The 18,806-nt window shown below is 48.2% G+C and overlaps 1 protein-coding gene across 4 annotated transcripts; it reads right to left on the bottom strand.

The window, feature by feature from the left end:
* Nucleotide 1: 1 nt before the first annotated feature.
* mypn (myopalladin) lies at nucleotides 2–18,600 on the bottom strand. Of its 4 annotated transcripts, XM_076019095.1 has the most exons (21): nucleotides 18,334–18,597; nucleotides 15,420–16,466; nucleotides 11,419–11,594; nucleotides 11,206–11,257; nucleotides 10,754–11,123; nucleotides 10,584–10,664; nucleotides 10,163–10,304; nucleotides 9,719–9,742; nucleotides 9,173–9,289; nucleotides 8,337–9,078; nucleotides 6,138–7,157; nucleotides 5,905–6,037; nucleotides 5,392–5,469; nucleotides 4,080–4,301; nucleotides 3,802–3,951; nucleotides 3,634–3,713; nucleotides 2,634–2,760; nucleotides 2,337–2,544; nucleotides 1,062–1,227; nucleotides 439–572; nucleotides 2–270 (listed from the first exon to the last, which is right to left on the bottom strand). In XM_076019095.1, exons 2-21 carry the CDS (start codon nucleotides 16,463–16,465, stop codon nucleotides 92–94), a joined length of 5,247 nt encoding a protein of 1,748 aa, XP_075875210.1. In that variant the 5' UTR covers nucleotide 16,466; nucleotides 18,334–18,597; the 3' UTR covers nucleotides 2–91. The 4 variants fall into 4 exon arrangements, 3 of the variants coding, with proteins under 3 accessions (XP_075875210.1, XP_075875211.1, XP_075875212.1); XM_076019096.1 differs by lacking the exon at nucleotides 5,392–5,469 and having other exon boundaries at nucleotides 18,334–18,598; XR_012926084.1 differs by lacking the exon at nucleotides 2–270 and having other exon boundaries at nucleotides 771–1,227; nucleotides 18,334–18,599.
* Between the last annotated feature and the right edge of the window lie 206 nt (nucleotides 18,601–18,806).

Raw genomic sequence — 18,806 nt, 5'->3', positions numbered from 1 at the left:
ACAGAAAGAAAAAAAAAGAAATCTCATGTTCGATGCGCTCGGATGGTCGCTCTCCTCGCGGGCTACACATCCCACAGGGGGAGCTCTCGCATCACAGCTCCTCGCTCTCCAGCATGGCTTCGGGAGGCGAGCTGGAGAAGAGGATGGGGCTGGTGTCCGACGTGGGGAAGGCTGACTTGATGTCAAGCCCCTGGCCGGTCAGAGCTGCGTAGCGGCTGCCGGCGCGCGGAGCCTTCCTCATGGACGCGGGGATGCTCTGATGCCACTGCGCTGAAGGTGCAGCAAACAGCCAGTGTTACTACTTCCTGGTGTAAATAGTAATAATAGTAATAAAAAAAAAAAATAAAAAAAAAGAGGCCTCGAAAGAAAAAAGAAATCTGCACTGCACGTGTCTAATTGGTAAGAGCTGATATGTGCGCAGCTGTAGAGCATATTAACCATAGATGTCAAGCCTGCAGGTGCAGGACACAACGCCGGCTTCGTTTTTGGCTGAGACTGTGTACCAGCCCGCGTCGTCTTTTTTTGTCGGCTGGATGAGGAGGCAAACGTATCCCGTTGCGTCCTGGCTCATGCTGAAATGAACAGAGGAGACGGGGTTAGTTTTATATTCCTGAAGCAAGCTCCACTCTCGACCCTTCTTGGGGTGCATACGCACTTTCTCCCTGTTCCAAGTGTAATTAATTGCATATATACATATTATGATGACTTTGTAAAAACAAAAGAAGAAGAAAGCACTGAAGGATAACTTCTGAACACAAGATGGCTCCTACTTCAAGTCCATCCTCAGTGTCTGTGCACTGGAGCAGTCCACATCAAGGACTTGTTCATGCTGAACAACACTCCTGGATCCAGACTATTTGTGATGTCACACACCATGCTCGTAGACCCTGGCTCGTAAAAGTCAAACTTTGTTGTAAGCGGAAGCAACATTTTCAGTTCATCAACAAGTCATTCATCATGTTAGGAAAAACAAAACAGCCACACGGCATCGACCTCCAGGAAGAGGAACGCTCATTTCCAGTTACACAGCTACGCGGGTGGGTCTGTGGTTACCGACTAACCTGATTCTGTCCTTAGTCTTAGGGACCGTTTCATTGTCTTTCTTCCAGAAGATAAGAGGAGGGGGCACGCCCACCACCCGACACTCCAGCCTGACCGGGGTTCCTTCGGGAATACCCATGTTCTGCAGCTTCTCCAAGATTTGGGGAGGATGCTTCATCTCTTTCTCTGCGGCGGACGCGAGTTTCGATTATTCATTTAATAATAATAATAAAAAATAAATGCGATAGCGATTACAATTAAAGGAGCAGATCACTCAAAATCTAAGATTTTGGCCATGTTTTTTGGGAGGGTCATTTTCCGATCCACATAAGCAGCCCTGAACCTCACAGTGGTAGGACCTCTGACCAATGGACATCTTTTGAGGCCAAGATCTGGCTCTGTCCCAGAAGGAAAACACAATGTACTCCCATGCTGCTTATTATGTTGAGTCATCCAAGTGTTTGGAATCCCCATCAGTGCTGTTCATCACCAGAAATCAATGTTAATCCCTCAAAATAGAATATCCACTGTAGCTTCCCAGCCAGCCAGTGCATTTCATCATCCAACATCCCAGTAATGTGACGTGTAAATTAACCTGCAGGACAGGTGAAGATAGCAGCTGGCCCAAGACACGACAATGCATTCATTGTTTTAACTAAAAACGTGGTGCTTATGTTGCAATTTCAAGATAAATTGGAGCTCGGCCTCTTCTGGACACTTATCACAGGAGCAGTGTGGAGACATCATATTTTCTTCTTTCCTTTTTTATTTTTTTTGAAGTGGGAGACTGTGGCCACTTCTACTGGTTGAAACATTCTACCTCTGTGGAACCCAGGAACGGTTATGTGGGTCAGAAGGGTCACTGAGATTGACGCAGTCAGTTCGGTCAGACAACTCCAGATAGAAGCAAATATCGTTATTTAGCATTATTATGGCAGGCATAGACTGAAGCAAGTTTGGCGCCAGGCTCTGTTTTAATTTACTTATTCGCTAAAAAAAAAAAGAACAATCTGCTTGGCAGACATTGAAGGGATGAATAGCCTACTGGTGTTTGCTGGGGATGCGGCGGGATTGCAACAGCAAGCAGCAGTGCAGCACTGAGCATGCGCAGCAGGTGAGTGGGCGGGGTTTAAAATATCATGTGACCGATCAGCTGATCAGTCACACGGCACAGCTTGAGCTGTCTGCCCGAACTCGCAGGCTACGCACCATTTTAGTAAGCGACACTTCAATTTTGAGTGAATCGGTCCCTTTGATTGTGTTTTTCCCGTCGTGGAATTCCACGCCGTCCTTACCCACGACTTTCAGCTCCAGGGTGAAAGAGCTCTGGCCGGCTTTGTTGCTGGCGATGCAGGTGTAGGCGCCGGCGTCCTTTTGCGTGACGGGATCGATGACCAGCGAGTGGACGGCGTTCTCCCTCACCAGCATGCGGTGGTACAGGTCCGGGTAGATCGGCCGGCCGTTCACCAGCCACATGAGCTCCGGGTTGGGAAGGCCGTTCACCTGCGAGTCCGAAAATGAAAAAAGCAAGGTGAGGCGGGAACCCAGCGTTTCGCCTAGCGAGGTTAACGCCGGGTCGACGCCACGCCTACCTTGCAGTCCAGCCGACACAGTTTGCCCTCGTGGGCCAGCATGTCTCCCGGAGCCTGGAGGAAATGAGGACGGAAGAAGCGCTCCTGGGTTTGCTCGTCTTCGGCCTCCTGGTTACGAGTTCGCACCCTAAATAATTGGAGGGAAAAAAAAAGGGTAACTTAAAATGGAATGCTGTCTGCAACAGCCTAATTTATCAGGGGAAGCCAGGCTTAATCGTTACACTGGCTTCCCCTGAGTCAAAGAATAGATTCTAAAATCGTATATATTTTGATCTCGGATCAAATATATATATGCTTGATCTACTGGTTCCTTATGAAGCATCCAGACCCCTTAGGTCATCTGGAACAGGTTTGTTGCGTTTACCAAAAACAAGAACCAAGCAAGGTGAGGCAGCATGCAGCTATTATGCTCCTCATCAAAATTCTCCTCACTTTGCTGCATTATATCTTATTGTCTTTTTTTTTATTAATGCTTTGCTGGTTTTATTGTCTACGTAAAGCACTCTGAATTACCTCGTGTTTAATTGTGCTATACAAATAAACTTGACTTCACTTGACTTTTATCCGGCAAAGGAAAAGAAGAATTAGCTGGTAGCAGTGTGTGAAATACAGAGGGTCTGGGGGTCAGAACCCCCTCACTAAACCCATGAGACCCCTTGAAAGCCTCAAGGCAAAGTTTAAAGGTCGTTTAATGTTTTTTCTAAAAGCTAAAAAATAACATATATTATTGTCACTAATGGTCACTGAAAAGTCTTTAAGATCACCCTAATGTTCAATGTTTTAAAATATTCACAAAAGGGGTCGGTGTCACACCACTGATGCCAAATAGCTACGAAGTTGCATTCCATTACATATTGTAAGATTATTATAGGCCTCCTGTTTGTGATGGAAATTGAAATTGGTATTGAGTAACAATCAGGAGGATGGGAACCCCCCTGAATATTGACGGGTGTTTCGCACACGGGCTGGTAGGCGCCAGTGGACACTCAGTCCTGCTCACCTCTGAGAGTGGATCGGTGTCTGTCGGCCGCGTGGAGGCCCCGTCTGCACGATCAAGTGACCCGAGCAGCTCGTCCTCCCCTGACAGTCAGCAAACAGCGCGAGTTAGTCTAGACAGCTGGGGAGAAGCATCCACCGGTCCCGAAGAGGAAAAGCCAGTGCGGGTCACCTGCGGATTAGACGCCATGACGGTGTAGTTGCCGTCGTCGTCGGCGGTGGTGCGCTCGATGTGCAAGGCGCAGGTCCCGTCGCCCTCTCGAAACTTCCTGTAGTGGACGTTTTTCCTCAAGATCTGCGTCCCGTCCTTGAACCAGTAAACCTGGCGAGGGACGTTGAAAATAGGAAATAAGGAATAAATGGTCTGAAGGCAAACACTGTATTTGTATTGCCCTCTCGAAATAAAAATAATGTTTTTTTTAAAAAGTGAAACATAATCTTTTCCCTCACCTTCGGCACGGGGATTCCCACTATCTTGCAGGAGAACGTGACGGGAACGCCCTCCGTGGCCTTGAAGTTCTTGAGTTTCTTGTCAAATATCGGGGCGATGCACCTTCCAGTCGGGACGTCGTCGTGCTGCACCTCGTCGTCCGACTCCTCCACTGGTGTTCGCTCCAGGCGGAATTCGATCTCGTTCATGAGCCTCTGCTCAAAATTGGACACTTTGTACTCCTGGAGAAAGGGAAGACTAGTGTATGAAAGTAACAGCCGCAGTTGTGCGACCGCATGCATCATTCAACTCTGTACTTGCAATGGATATTTTGAGAATCATGCTAAATCATTGTGTGTTGCATGAACCTTTTAATGAAAAGTGGGCCAACCATCCACCTTAGGTGCTCCTGAGCTTTTAACATTTAAATTTAGGGGCACCACGAACACAATTTGAAAATACTAGCAGCAAATTAGGACCCATCCACGTGGATATCAAGCTGTGTTTCTGGAAAGAAATGACTTTGTCTAGTTTATTTTATTGCCTTGATCACCACAAGAAAACTGAACCCCTCTAATTAGGAACAGTAGAGAGTTTTTTTTTTGTAATGTAGCTGTAAAAAAAAAAAGCCTCTGTATTTGCTTTGATTTTTTGCAGTGACAAAGCAATAAATGTCTAATATGCTGTTATTACAAACAAGAGACAGCATGCATCCGGTTACCATATAGCAACTGGGGTATTAAAGGAACAATCTGCACCTAAATACAGACTGTGACTTTAAACCACCTGATGGTACGGCTCATGCAGTAACACCCATCTGATGGTAAAAGTTCAGGTTGAAGGTTAAACAGAGAACAGAGAAAATGAACTACAGAAACTACGGTACACAAAGTATCAATTCTTGTCATAAAATGACCATATTTCACTGATTCTGATAATTATTCAATTCTATGTTTCTAAAGCGGAAATGGAGTATTGAATGTAGAGGTTTGTGTTTTGAAAAGATGAGCAGACCGTTCTTTTCAAATCCATATGGGTGCAAGGCCTTCTGGGAGGGAAATATAAATATGTTAACTGGAGATTTAACAGCACTACACAACATACATTTCAACTGAAATACAACCCCAAAAAATAAAAAGGTGGTTTCATGTGATTATTAGTGCAGGTTATCCGTTAGTTGTCAAAGGGTTGAACGCTCCATTAGAAATTGGTTAACCATGGTATTAAAACATGAGAAAATATCAACTCTTCTCAATTTTTTGGGGATCCGAAAAACAATTTGACGATCCGAAACGGCCTTGAGCAAAGCAGCGCTCGGGAGGATCTTTGTACCTCGTCATAGTTAAAGACAGTAGCAGGAATGATTGGTCCAAGGGGTCTGCTCGCTGTTTTCCCCTCAACACTCAGCTTCTATGAGAGGATAGGGATGGATGATGAACACTTGACAAAGACACACACACACAGTCCGTATGGACATAAACATGATGGAAAAATATGCTGTTAGTGCTCATATGTCACTATGTCGCTTAGACAACACAATGTCGACAAGGGGGGACAAATGGATGCTCGGCTGAATTCATGCCACATCATTGTGAGTCACACCTGCTAATAAGCAGCCAAACACATTATTGAATATTCCATTATAAAAAAAATAGCAACAGTTGGTAGGCTAAAATTTAGTCAGCACATACCCATGGCAACACATTGCATTCCTTATCACAGGTTAAGTATCCAAACTTGGCAAGGATGGAATGAAAAATTAACATTGCCTTCAATTTTTTATTTTTATGTATTAATTCATGTATTAATGCAACACTTCGCCCCAGAGCAGATGAGACGTGTTACCTGTTGATGTGAATACTGAAAGATGTCATCTCGAAGTTGAAGTTTTTTCTCGATGTCCTGAAGGATAATTTCTCTGCTGTGACGGATGTTTTCGGCAGACTGCTGGTTAACCTTGGGAACGTTCTTTTTTAGCCTTGAGGGGTAAAAAAAATTAAAAACAGAGGAGTAAATGCAACCAAAAGGTTTATTATTATTTAATGTGGTTTTGCGCATCACAAGTGCAGGGGCCGTACCTTACAGGAGCCCCCTTGGGGAGCCCCATGGAGTTGGTCGGCTGACTGGGGGTGAGCGATGGCAGCACGGAGCTGAGGAAGGCCACGGGGTTCTGGATGGGGCTGGGGGTGGAGCTGCTGGATGTGGGGGACGAGGCCTGCGGCGGCGACTGGGCTCGGAGGGCGAAGCCGCCGCCGGGGAAGGTGGGCGAGGACACGAGGGACGGAGGGCTGGTGGGCGACATCAGCACCCTGGTGGGCAGGACCCTGGGGGGCGGCGGGAAGGCGGGGAGGGTGGGGGAGCTGGCGGCGGAGGAGTTGAGCTCGGCCGCCAGCTCCTGCAGCAGCGGCACGGGGGACTCGGTCGGGGAGGGGCTCCTGACGGGCGACAAGGTCTGAGCGGCGATGAACGCCTTCGGCCGGGCGTAGGTGAAGGCGTGGGAGGTGGCGGCGAGGTTGACCAGGGACGAGTGGGCGGTGGGGAAGGCGACCTGCTGGGGGGGCGCCGGGGTCGGATCCAGCAAGAACGAGGCGGTGGTGGGCGGGGCTCTGAAGAGGGCCGCGGGCGACAGGTTCAAGTGGGAGGCGTGGAAGGCGTTCGTTTGGGTGGCGGGGGCCACGCTGGCGGGGAAGGGCACCGTTTGTAGCCTCGGGGCGGGCGGAGGGGAGGTCACCACCGGTGGGGGAGACTTCAGCTGGGGGGAGCTGGTAAGGTGAGGAGCAGGGGGGGCGTGGAGGCGAGGCGGAAAGGGCGTAGCGGCATAGCCGGTGGGCGGAGGAGGAGGAGGAGGCTGCGGGGGCGAGTGAGGAGCGTTCAGGTGCGTCGGAAAAGGCGGGAAGTGCTGCGTCTGGGGCGACCAGGGGGGCCTCTGGTGGTCCGGCTGGACCTGGACCTGGACGAGGGTCGGCGGGAGGGACTGAGGCTGGACGGGAGGGGAAGGGGCCGGGGCCGGGGCCGGGGCCGGGGCCGGGGGTTCGCCCTCCTGCTGCAGCTGCTCCATGAGCACCTGGTTGTGCAGCAGCTGGAGCTGCGCCGGGTCCCTGTCGATCAGAGAGAATCCCGAGTGAAGGAAAAGAAAAAGAAGGGGGAAAAAAAAGCTGACACTATACATGGTGAGAGCGAGAGCGGCTCACCGCGCTGCCCTCATAAATTAGGTTCAGCTCAGGAAACCCCGATAGGAATGAGCGCGGAGGACACCTTGTCCTTTTATGGGATTGCAACACGGCAGCACACAAACAAAACACTGCACAGACTCTGAGGACCCTCGTATTCATTGCAAAAAAAAGTTTTCCGTAGACACGGTAAAGCGACTGTTCAGTCCACATACCCAATAAAGGAAGAAATGTGTCTCGAAGCATCTAAATGTCTAAAATGTGCTCAGGTAGCAGCCACCAAACGACGCGGGGCCGACCCGCAGCAGCCTGATGTCTGACATGGGAAATGCACCGGCGTACGGAGGCTCACTTACAGGTAGAAAATGCCATCCTTGGTTTTAGAAAGCCGGAAGGTCCACATCTAAAGTCCGAGCGCGTTCAAGTAATGGATTTCCACTGGTGTCTGCTGCTGGTCTGCTGGTCAAGCTCAAGTAGGAGGAACCTCCCGCCTCTGAACACAACCCATCTAATTCACCCCTTAATACATCCAGAGGCGGCTAAAGTGTTCACATTCTGTACTTTAGTAAAAGTGTGGATAATTAGAAAAAACAGCAACACTCTGGTAAAAACAGAAGTACTGATTCAACTCCTTTTAACAAGTAAAAGTAAGAAAGTGAAGCCTCTGAAATGTACTTAAGTATAAAGTAAAAAGATTTCTTTTTTGCCATTGATGAAACACTGAACAGTGACCCCAAAACCGAGAAAAATCTAATAATAATATTACAAATGAATTACTTTGAACAGAATGTGCGTCATCGTCATATCAACACACAAAAAAATGTTCTAAATACAAAAGTAACCAGCACAATTTCCAGAGTAAGGAGTACAAATGTAGGGAGTAAAAAGAAAAGGAAATACTCAAGCAATGTACAGATACCAGATACTCTGTTATTTCCCACCTCTGTATGCATCACACACACACACACACACACGCACACACACACACACACACACACACGCACACGCACACACACACACACACACACAGCTCTACTGGGGAGCGTTCAGACAGTCCTGTCAGGGGGTCTGGGGTGGATTATTGTATTATTTTTTCTTTCTACTCACAGTTTGGGCTTGGCTCGCACTGGCGGTGGCTCTTTGGTGACCGACGCCTCATATCGGTCTTCCTCGGAGCAGGTGAGAGCACCGCTCTGCTCTTCCTCCTCCTCCTCGTCCTCGGGCAGCCTGAAGTGCACCCGCAGGCCGGCCCTGGAGCTGGAGCGGGAGTCCCTGTGGTTCGCCAGGGTTCCCGTTTTCAGGCAGGAGTTGGGCGGGGGGTCGGGGAGGGGCACCACCACCACGGCGGGGCTCCCGTTCTGATGGTTCGCCGCCTCCTCCTTGAGTTTGGGGCTCGCGTCGGGAGGCCTCCACATCGGCCCCGCCGAGGCATCGCGTGCGGGCAAGGAGCTGAAGACCACTGGGCCCGTTTCAAACTTGAGAGGACCCAAGTTTGGGCTGCTGGCGCTGAGGGAGTTGACGAAGTGGCTGCTGCTGCTGCTGCTGCTGCTGCTGCTGGCCAGACTGGACGGCTCCAGGCTGTGCAGGCTGGCGGAGAGAGCGTCTGGACGCAGCATGCTGGAGCTGAGAGGGTCCAGGCGGAGGGTGCTGGTGTTCAGGGGCTCCAGGCGTAAGGCGCCGGAGCCGAGCGGCTCCAGCCGAATGGTGCTGGAGTGGGGCTTGACGCTGTTGGTCACAGCAGCCTCTGCTTGAAGATTTACAAAGGGCGCCGCAGAGGAGGGCTCTCGAGTTTGGCCGGGGCCCTCCTGCGGAGCGGCGAGAGGCCTGGCGTGGTTGCTGCGTCCATTACCTGGTTGGAATCAGCCAAGGAAAGAGGTGCCGGTACTATTGAGAAAATCTGAAGGAAGGCGGGTGAGATGTCCTCGTTTTTTATGAGGCGTTACCTTTGACCTTCAGCGTAGCCGTGCTGGACGTGGCTCCATATATGTTGCTTGCTGTGCAGGTGAAAGTCCCAGAATCCTCAGGAAAAACCTCAGCAATGACCAAAGTGCATATTTCCTCTAAAAAGTAAAACGACAAGTCGAAAAAAAAAAAACTTACATGCTGAAGTTGATGTTTGTTTGTTTTTTTTTTTAGAAAAATAAAAATAGGAATAAAATCTAGTTTGATGCGTTAGCTCAGAGAGTACGCATGCATGTGTTTTAAAGCTGAGCAGTTGTGGTTCTGGGAGGTATCTGCAGCTACAGTAGGTCAGGTTGGAGAGAGATCTGCCATAGTGGCTTGATGCAGGACGGGAGACTACCATATATGGTCCAGACTCGGGACCACGACTTATACACAGAAGGGGAGCAGAAGTTTTATCCCGGGGCTGTAAACACTTACTGCCGGGTAACAATATGCACACACTGCTGCAGCGTCAGACTCCGACAGATAGACAGACAGACAGACAGACAGGTTCGGTGCAGACAGAGATTTAATAAAGTATTTACCCGATTCAGCCGGAGATCTGGGCTCTGGAAGAAAAACAGGTAGTGCAAGCATTAATGGTGCATTGGTAGTTTGCATCTGGACATTTAGGAAATGTAATTAGTTCATTGTGCCGTTTTAATGAGTTATTTCTTTTTGACATTCACTCACTTTTTCACAGATTCATATTTAGTTAATAGAATACATTTAGTTTTGGAAGTCTGCAATGACCTTTTGAGATCTAAAATCCAATGTAGCCTGGATTGAAAAGTATACTTCAACAAACAAGGCATTTAAAAAATTAATAAATAAATAAAAAATTCAAAGAAAGCCTTTAAAATTTGCCTTTTAACACTAACAGTGTGTTTAGGGGTGAGACGAGATGTAACAGACGAGTCTGCAAAGTAAACAACGGAAGCACACGGAAGACACGGAGCTCTTTCTGTGATCGCGGCAGCACAACTCACTCTTCTGCAGGATCCGGAACTCGGGAGAGTCCTCGAGGAGCGCTCCGTCCCTGGACCAGTCCACTTGGGGAGAGGGCACGCCTTTGACGCGGCACTCTAGCACCACCAGCTGGCTTTCCGATGCAAGGACGTCCTGCAGGCACTGGGCGTAAAGCAAAGGCGGCGCGTTTTGCAGATGAACTGTATATAAAGCAATCAGCAGAGGTGGCAAAAGCATTTACATTGTGCACTTAGGTAAAAGTACAGATACTTGTATAAGAAAAAACTGAAATAAACTTAAGTAAAAAGTAAAAATGATTATATATAAATAATACCAAAGATCCAAATTGAATTACGCTACAAGTGACTGAGGAATAAAAATCAACATCAATAGCAGTGATTTTCCTACAGGGGTGAATGAGTGCATGCAGGGGAGCTCTACCTTTGTGAACACAGGTGCAGCCATGATGTGCTGCCCGTTCAGCAGCTCCTGCAGGTCGTCGTCGTGCTTGAAGTCCTGACCCTGAAGACAAGAAAACAGAGTTGGGCGTCTGCGCGACTGTAAAAGTAAGACGAAGAAAAAGCAAAGTTCAGGGACGAGAGCGGTTGTACCTCAGGTTGGGGGACTGGGGTCAGAGGAAATGGCGTGGCCACAGTCGCAGGCGCGGACGCGAGCGTGGCGGGCACTTCCTGCCTTTCCGGGTGTACTGCGTCACCATGCGGGAGCACCTGCACAAGTGGCGGGGCCGCGGCCTCCTCCTCGGCAGGGTGGGCCGCAGAGGTCACGGCGGCTTCAAAGGTCTCCTGGGGGGGAAGCGGTGAGCCCGGCAGAGGGACCTCCGGAGTGATTTGGCAGGTGGACGGAAGCCCACAGAGCTGGTGCGCTGGTGTCTCAGCGGGCGTGGGGGAGGAAGGAGGGAACTCTTCCTCCTCTGGGGAAACCGTGGGACTCGATAGAGGAGTTAAAGACTTCCTCTGCGACCTTTACAAAGGAAAAGGAGGAATGAACGGTCATACTTGGGGATGGTCTGAGGCCTTGAGGTCCACGACACAACAGAACTCACTCGGCCACGTGTTCAAAGTGCTGCTCCCCCTCGGAATCTGAAGACGACGTGCCTGCGTACGAAAAGACGAGACGAAGCATCGCGTCACCAGCGGTGTTTTGACTGAGGCACGACAGAAGTGAGAGAGACAGAGAGAGAGAGAGAGAGGGAGAGAGAGAGAGAGAGAGAGAGAGAGAGAGAGAGAGAGAGAGAGAAAAAACGCCAAAGCTTCACCTTCCACGTAGATCTCAGCCGACGTGGAGTCGGTGCCGTAGAAGTTGGAGGCGAAACACGAGTAGCGGCCGGTGTCCTCCTCGAAGGCCTCGGCGATGATGAGAGAATGCAGCTCGGCGCTGGTGATGATCTGAATGTCTGGACTGTTCTCCAGCTCCTTGCCCTCACAAAACCACCTGCGCGGACACGTCGACAAGAAAAAGGCTCAGTGCGGCATTTTTTTTTCTTTCTTATTTTTGTTACTGGTTTATAGTCTCTGAATATGCAAATAATATAGTTTGGTTGAAAAAAAATTGTTATCGTTCTGCTTTCAGATCTTGAGATCACATTAGAGGTATATTTGTGGATTATTATGAGATTTAAATAAAAATCTGCCTAGAAACTGTAAGAAGAAGATGGCTAAATCATATGGTAGTTGAGCAAGCTTCAGATGAGAATGCAGGAAAAAAAAAAATCACATATTCAAATAAACCTGAAGAATTGCGTTAATGAGCTACATTGAATTGTCAGTTTTTTCAGTGCAAATAACAAATAAGTATTTGATGATCAGAGAGATTTAAAGTACTCTTCAGTACTTTCAAGGCTATTTGTTTTTTTTTATCTACTAGCGAGCACGAACATAACTAGCATAATTAATTTTTAAACAGCCCTTACTAATGTGTGTTCCAAAACACACACATAGTTGTAGAAATCGGAGCTTTGCGATGTCACAGATGCTATCTCAATAACATGCTCAGCCAGGGAATAGCATTTTGAAGGTGGGTGTAAACAGTATGCTATTTTTTGGGAGATTGGTGGGGGGGTTGCACAGCCTATCAGAATGAAATCTGAAGCGTCTCACTGTCAGCAATTCTTGTGCGTGAAACTGTAGAGCAGATATAAAACCAGCGTCACCTGATACTGATACAAACACCACTTGCTAGTTGCTAACGAGCTATTGAGAGTAAATGTGCCTTTCATGCGTTAGTGTCTCAGGAGGAAGCAGCTGTCTGTCAGACTTGACAGCAAATTTTTCGTGTACCACCATGAAATAACCCAAACTTTGCGTCTCCTTCACATGGCCACACACATACTCCTGCATCTCTGCGCGACGTGATGCACATGAGGTCGCACACCCTGTTTTGTAAGCAGCGATGTTAGCACTGGGTCTTCAACCATGTGATGGAGGCAGTCAAACAAAATGATCTTTTCCGTCATGGTAGTATTAAGCATCATTAAACAGTAAGATAAATGCAACATGGTTAAAATGGGTGAAATATAACATAACTTTAACATTACAGTATGGAGTGCATTACACATGGGTAACTTGTTAGCTTGCCGCCCAACTTAAAATTAAATGAAATAATGCCAGATATATGTATATATATATATATTTACATTTTCTTATATAGTTACCACAACAGCATTACAGACATGTGTTCATCTTTTTAAGTATTGCAAGTATTGAGCACGCTAATGCCCCCTCTTTGTCTCCTGAATGGCCTGATCAGTCGCTATGGATGCTCCCAGTAATCTCCTCCAATTACAGCTTTTATTGTTATGGGACATCTTAAGATCTATACTTCCTTTCTTAATGAAGAGCCTGTCTTAGCCTCGAGTGGCTAATAAAGCCTCCGCAGTGTTAGAGGCACTTCGCTGAGCGTTTTTCAATGTACTGGCTGCATGATGGATATAATACTGCGCATAGACATTGCTCTAAGCAGTATAAACGCATTCCTGTAAACAAGTCAATGTTGTTCGACTTGCTCTACCGATAATTATTTATTTAGTGCTTCAGGTTATAAGCACAACAGGTTCCAAGCCGCCAGTGCCAATAATCACTGTTGCCAATGATCGACCGTCACAGTCACCCTCTGACCCTTCCCGTCCTGACCAGTGGCATAAGCAGCAACCCCGGCTCAGTTCTATTTTGAGCGGATGAAGTTTCATGCTTAATAACTCCCGGCCTATTAAAAAAAGAGAAATGCAGTGATGCCCTACTCACCGGCAGGACATCAGCAAGCCAAACAAACATATCGTGTAAATAACTCCGGTGCTTTGTGCAGGGGTCTGGAGTTCATCGGGTCGAGAAAACATTGGTAAATTACTCACCTTCCATGATACAGGGCCTTTAACATTTTCATCCAATTTCTTTTTTAAACAGCTCAAGTCTTCAACCTGTGTACATCCTCCAAACTCCTGACCATGTTTACTCAAAGAGCTAACTGAGAATCCCCCCTCCCCCCCCAACCCTCCGTGGCCTCTCTTTTGATCCGCGGTGCAGAATTTATTCAGGCTTTGCTCCACCAATGATCTGTTACACGTAGTCAGAGAAACCTCTGAGTGGAATGTGCTGCCCACACTCAGCCTGAGGAGAGCTAAGGCGTTACCGGTGAGCGAGCTTCTAAATTGAAAGCATGAGTAGTAGACGAGCCGGACGGTCTGCCAGGCAAGGAGCCTGCTCGCTGCACCTGTTTGGGCTATTTTCCCTCTGAACTCAGGAACCAAAGAGGAGATTCCCATTGGAGAACTGTGAGCTGCGACTGGCTGTCACAATCACATATGCGAAATGCTAAACATAGACTCGGAATACGTACAGTGTTATAGACGTGAAAAATAGAAATCTAAACCCAAGAGCTGCGTTACGACTAAAGTCACAAACGGGGCTCTGCAGGCTGCTGAAACTAGAAAAAAAAAGTCACAGTTTAAGTTTAGGTTTAAGGGAATAATAACGTTGCGTAAAGTATCTTCAGATTTATGCTTCTGAAAAAAAAAATAAAACAAATAAGAACAAATGAAAGAACTAAAACAAAACACCAACACCGACGTCATCTCATCGTTAACTGAATAAATGACCTTACCAGCGACTTCACGCTGCTGTCAACAGTCCTGCTCAGTCCCGCTATCAGACACGGCCACAGCTCTCTGTTCCATTCGGGCTAAAAATGGCCCGCGAGCTACATTCTCTCCAGACAAGTATACATTGGTGACTCAACAATGTCCAGCAGGACCAACAAGCCCATGCCCCCTATAGTCTGACACCTCATCCTCACTTCAGCACAAGGCTCATGTGTGCTTGCTAGGAAAGACCAGTTGGGCTTCTAAAACAATGCCAGCCAACTGAAGTGCAGCAAAAATAGCATGAAAAACAAACAGACAGCAGGGGAAGGAGCTCCATTATTAACGATCTTCTTAATTAAGCTGCAGGTTTGGACGGTTAGGAGGAACTGAAACACATTCTGAGAAGAATTTGTTGATTTTTTTTTTTTTTTTTTAGGCGACAGAGTTGACAGAAAGCCGAACATGATTATCTGTTGTCCCAGACATAACCCCGGCCCCCCAGAGAACACACACCTACACAAACACACTCACACCATTCAGTGTCAGCTGTTGGCTATCGTCAAATGTCAGTGCTGTCTGGAGGTGTCAAGACAAACAGCATCATTGGTCTCAAACCCGCTCCCCTCTAAACACCTGCTGCCTGGTGAACTGACAGCGATAAGCGATGCAACCTCTTCATCGGAAACAAAGTCAAATCAATCAATCAATCAATTGACTGATTGATTGTATAGGTCAAGTGAGGAAAAGCTATTAAAAAAAAAAACAACCTCTGAAAACAGTGAAAATAAGAAATTCCAGAGACTGTCAAATTTGTTTCAAAATGTCGGCAATCAAACAAACAAACAAATAAACAAACAAACAAACAAACAAACTCAAGGGCCCGAAGGAAGGAACAGTTACTGCATACTTTTGTAAATCACATCATGTCTTAGTTAGAGTCCCTCCATCACTCAGTCATGACTGTGCAGAACCTGACTCTAAATTATATTGACACAACGAAAGGAGCAAACTATAGGACCAACAACACACACAGCTGATGCCTTCTCTTTTACCATAAGAAAATGTTCCGATGAAGATAGGATAATTTACCACTGCATCAACTCCAACCTATTTATTATGTTAAAAAAAAGATGAAACACCAGGACAAAAGGCCTCATGACCGTTTCTCAGCTTTGCCTTACCGGACTTCAGGGGCAGGGATCCCTCTCACGATGCAGTCCAGGCGGACCTTGCTGCCTTCCGGAACCTCCCGGCTTTTCAGTTTCTGGATGAAATGTGGACGCTCGCAACCCGGACTCGATGGGTGAGCGGATCCTTCTGAGGAATGGATCCCTGCATCTTCCTTCGCGTCCTGGCAAACTGAGGCGCTGCACTGCTGCTGCTGCTGCTGCTGCTGCTGCTGCTCCGGCGGCGGCTCCTCGCTTAACCCCAAGTCCTGGAACTCCGAGCGGATCCCCCCGGAGGAGTCCGGCTGGACGGCGGCCACTTCCTCCCTGCTCTCCTCTGCTGGCGGAGCGGCAGCGGTGACGCGCTCCCGGGTGGCGTCTCTGTCCAGGGGGTCGAGCGCGTCGTCGCCTTGCGTCTTGCTCTGGCTCCTGCTCCGGTGGCTCCTGCAGGACCTGGGCCGCACCCGCTTGGAGCTGTTGGCCTTGAAGAGGGACGACAGCTCCTCGATGAAATCCGCCGCCTTGTTGAGGAACTCCTTCTTGGACTGCGTCTCCGGCCCGTAGGTGGCGTTTCTCCCCGACCTGTTGAAGTCATTGAACGCCTCCCCGGGCTCCTTGCCGTCGGCGGTCACGACGGACTTTGTGGCCTTTCTGTCCGACTTTGCAGGTAGTTCCTTAAGTTTGGAGGAGGGCTGGGAGACGGGAGCGGCAGCGGGGGAAGAGTTAGCTGAGGGAGGAGACATGGGCTCGGGGGGAGACGGTGGCGGGACGGAGGCCTTGACCTCCGACCTCTCCTCACGGGACTCGTGTCCGATGGCCTGGCGGGCCAGGTTCACGCTCTTGTCCAGCTCCTCTTGGCTGAGGAAGGCGGACAGGTCCGGGAACTGGGGGTCCACGGCGGAGCCCACCGAGTCCTCGGCCTTGCTTTTGAGCGGACGGTAGAAGTGGAGGTGCGACGAGGCGTCCGAGCGGCTGTGGCGCTGCTGGGCCCGGGCCTCTGCCAGGTAGCTCTCCCTCAGCAGCTGAGACAGTGACGGCGGCTGCTCTGTGTTGCCCTGCATGCTGCGGAATCGAAGCAGAGCAAGCGTGTCGTTAGACGACATTCATCCAACAAAATCAAAATGAGTGGCCTCAACTTCTTGTTAGTGGCAGCAGGTTTATTCTGTAACTGCATAGAATGCCTTCATTTATCTCACACTGGAGAAATTTACACAATTACAGTAACATGTAGTGCAATAAAAAAGAAAATATATGAATAAAAAAGAGTGAGAAATGAAGGAAAAACAACTATTTTCATCTATATGGACGGTTCTACTTTGTTTTTGTGGTTTTTCTTTACAAATTATTTACATTTAACTAGAGTCTCATTTGTGTATGAAGCTGTTCAGGTTTTTTTTTAAAGTTTTCTCTTTTTGGTTTTGTTTGCTCTTGTGTGACCAGTGTCATCCAGCAACTTGAACAGCAATACTGAAAGTGTAAACTCTGCAAATCCAACTCATTCAATAAAAACTGTAAAATACCAACACCGCTCCTTAAGGCTTTTTCCTTAACCTCCTTACATATTCATTTCTGGGGTGTCGATTTCTCATTGGTCGAAGTCATTGGTAAGAAAATTTAGTCGGGCAGCAAGACTGAGTATTAAAAAGAAGAAAATCCTTTTTAATGAATCAAAAATCTTGAACGCTTAAAACCACAGAGAACAATGAAGACACAAAAGATAGAAAGAGAGTGTGGCATGTATAGTATCTATAGTACAATCTCATTTTGTCTAATGTTTCTGTATTTTGCTTATCTTTGCATAGTTTTCTTTTTTTTTTTTTATTGGTTCCTCAGCATGCCTGCGTCATACTTGGTAAAAAAAAAAAAAAAACTAACCATAGAAAGTTGTCGACGACTGCACGTGTCATCAGCATGATCAGTGCTGCAGCCGTTGGCAGTGGCGAAAGGAAGCGCACACAGCAAACCGGGGAGAACCTCGTCCTTAGAGTTGTTGACGGCGACGGTGACAACTTTGACAACTTAATAATATTTAATATTTAATATTTAATCAAGAATGTTGATGTTTTTACATGTAAAAGGTTCTTTACAAACATTCTGGACTCGTTATCAACATTAAGTGAAGACCTATCTCTTGTTAAACGCCTGAAGTCAAAGACTGAATTGAATTTGAACATAGAGGCTGAAATAAAAAGCAGGGGAGATGCTGTGAAAATAGCTTTTTATTTAGGCCTAATTTCAGCTGTGGGTTAGGAGGGGTGGGGGGTGGGGGGGGGGGGTGGCGTTGTGGGGGTTGGAGGGTGTCAGGTTTGCGTTGTGATACCAGGTCGTACACACAAACCGACTGACATTCCGGGAATGTCAAAGTGAAAAGACGGTTCACCAGATACTGGTATAAAATAGGCCGCACACAAGGCACTGGCACTCGAATCAACGCAATTAAAACGGCGCAGCAATGAATGCCCTTCCAGCGGGCCTGAGGCTGCAGCTGTTGTGTACATTAATCCTTCGCAAACAGGCTCCTACCCCACCGAGTCATATCTAATAATAGCCGGGGGTCAGTTTACATGAAGAAAAATCAACAGAAAAAGGAACCCCCCCGCCTTACCCTGTGCACCCTGCTCGTCAAGAGTTTGATCAGGCCCGACGTTCACCAACCCAAGCACACAAACAGCGCTTTAATGATCAGAACTGTGACCCAAAGGGGAGCAATGCCCCCTAAACGCAGCAGCACACCCAGGCAGGTTAAGATAATTCAATTAAACTTCAAACCAAAATAGACCAAAGCATCTCCAGGGCTTCACTGGCAGAGATCCCCCCCCCCCCAACCCCCCGACCCCCCCAGCCCCAAAGGCTAAATGAAGCCCATGACACTCGACAGGACTCTGCGAACAACAATCAAATTAGTGGGGTGGGGGTTGGTTTGATTTACCTTCAGAATAAACCCAGCCGGCCCTGGGGAAGGGCTGCTCAGTCCTCAGGGTGCACCTGTGCTCCGACGGGGAGATCACGGTCCTCCGTTTGCTGCCACCTGAGGAAATCTTGCAACAAAAGCAGGAAATTTGCCCGGCCGGCCTCCCACTGTCCTGTGTGGGTTGGTTTTCCGGGTTTTTGTTTGTTTTTTTTAATCCCTGGACTTTACAGGATAATATGGAGGCGAGTAGGTCGGACAACTCGTCACTAGCAAGAGTAGCGGCATTTGTCGGCGCACTGGTCGCAGGTTATTTTAGGGAGGCCTGGCCCATGTGCCTGGGTGGCGTCCGTGCTTATTGGCCACGGTAGAGCAGAGGGGGGCACGCTGTAAAGGGATTCCTCCTCCGGCCGGACGGCCGGCCCGCGAGAGACCTCCATCATACAGAATTAGAAGCTCCTCATTGAACCACTCGCACTGAGGCGAGCATGGCA

The sequence above is a fragment of the Nelusetta ayraudi genome, unplaced genomic scaffold (assembly GCF_046127955.1).
Source record: "Nelusetta ayraudi isolate G7.1 ecotype Tasmania unplaced genomic scaffold, CSIRO-AGI_Nayr_v1 ptg000008l, whole genome shotgun sequence".
Taxonomy (NCBI): Eukaryota; Metazoa; Chordata; class Actinopteri; order Tetraodontiformes; family Monacanthidae; genus Nelusetta; species Nelusetta ayraudi.
Note: the sequence above shows the minus strand (reverse complement) of the source record. Positions and strands in the feature narration are given on the sequence as shown.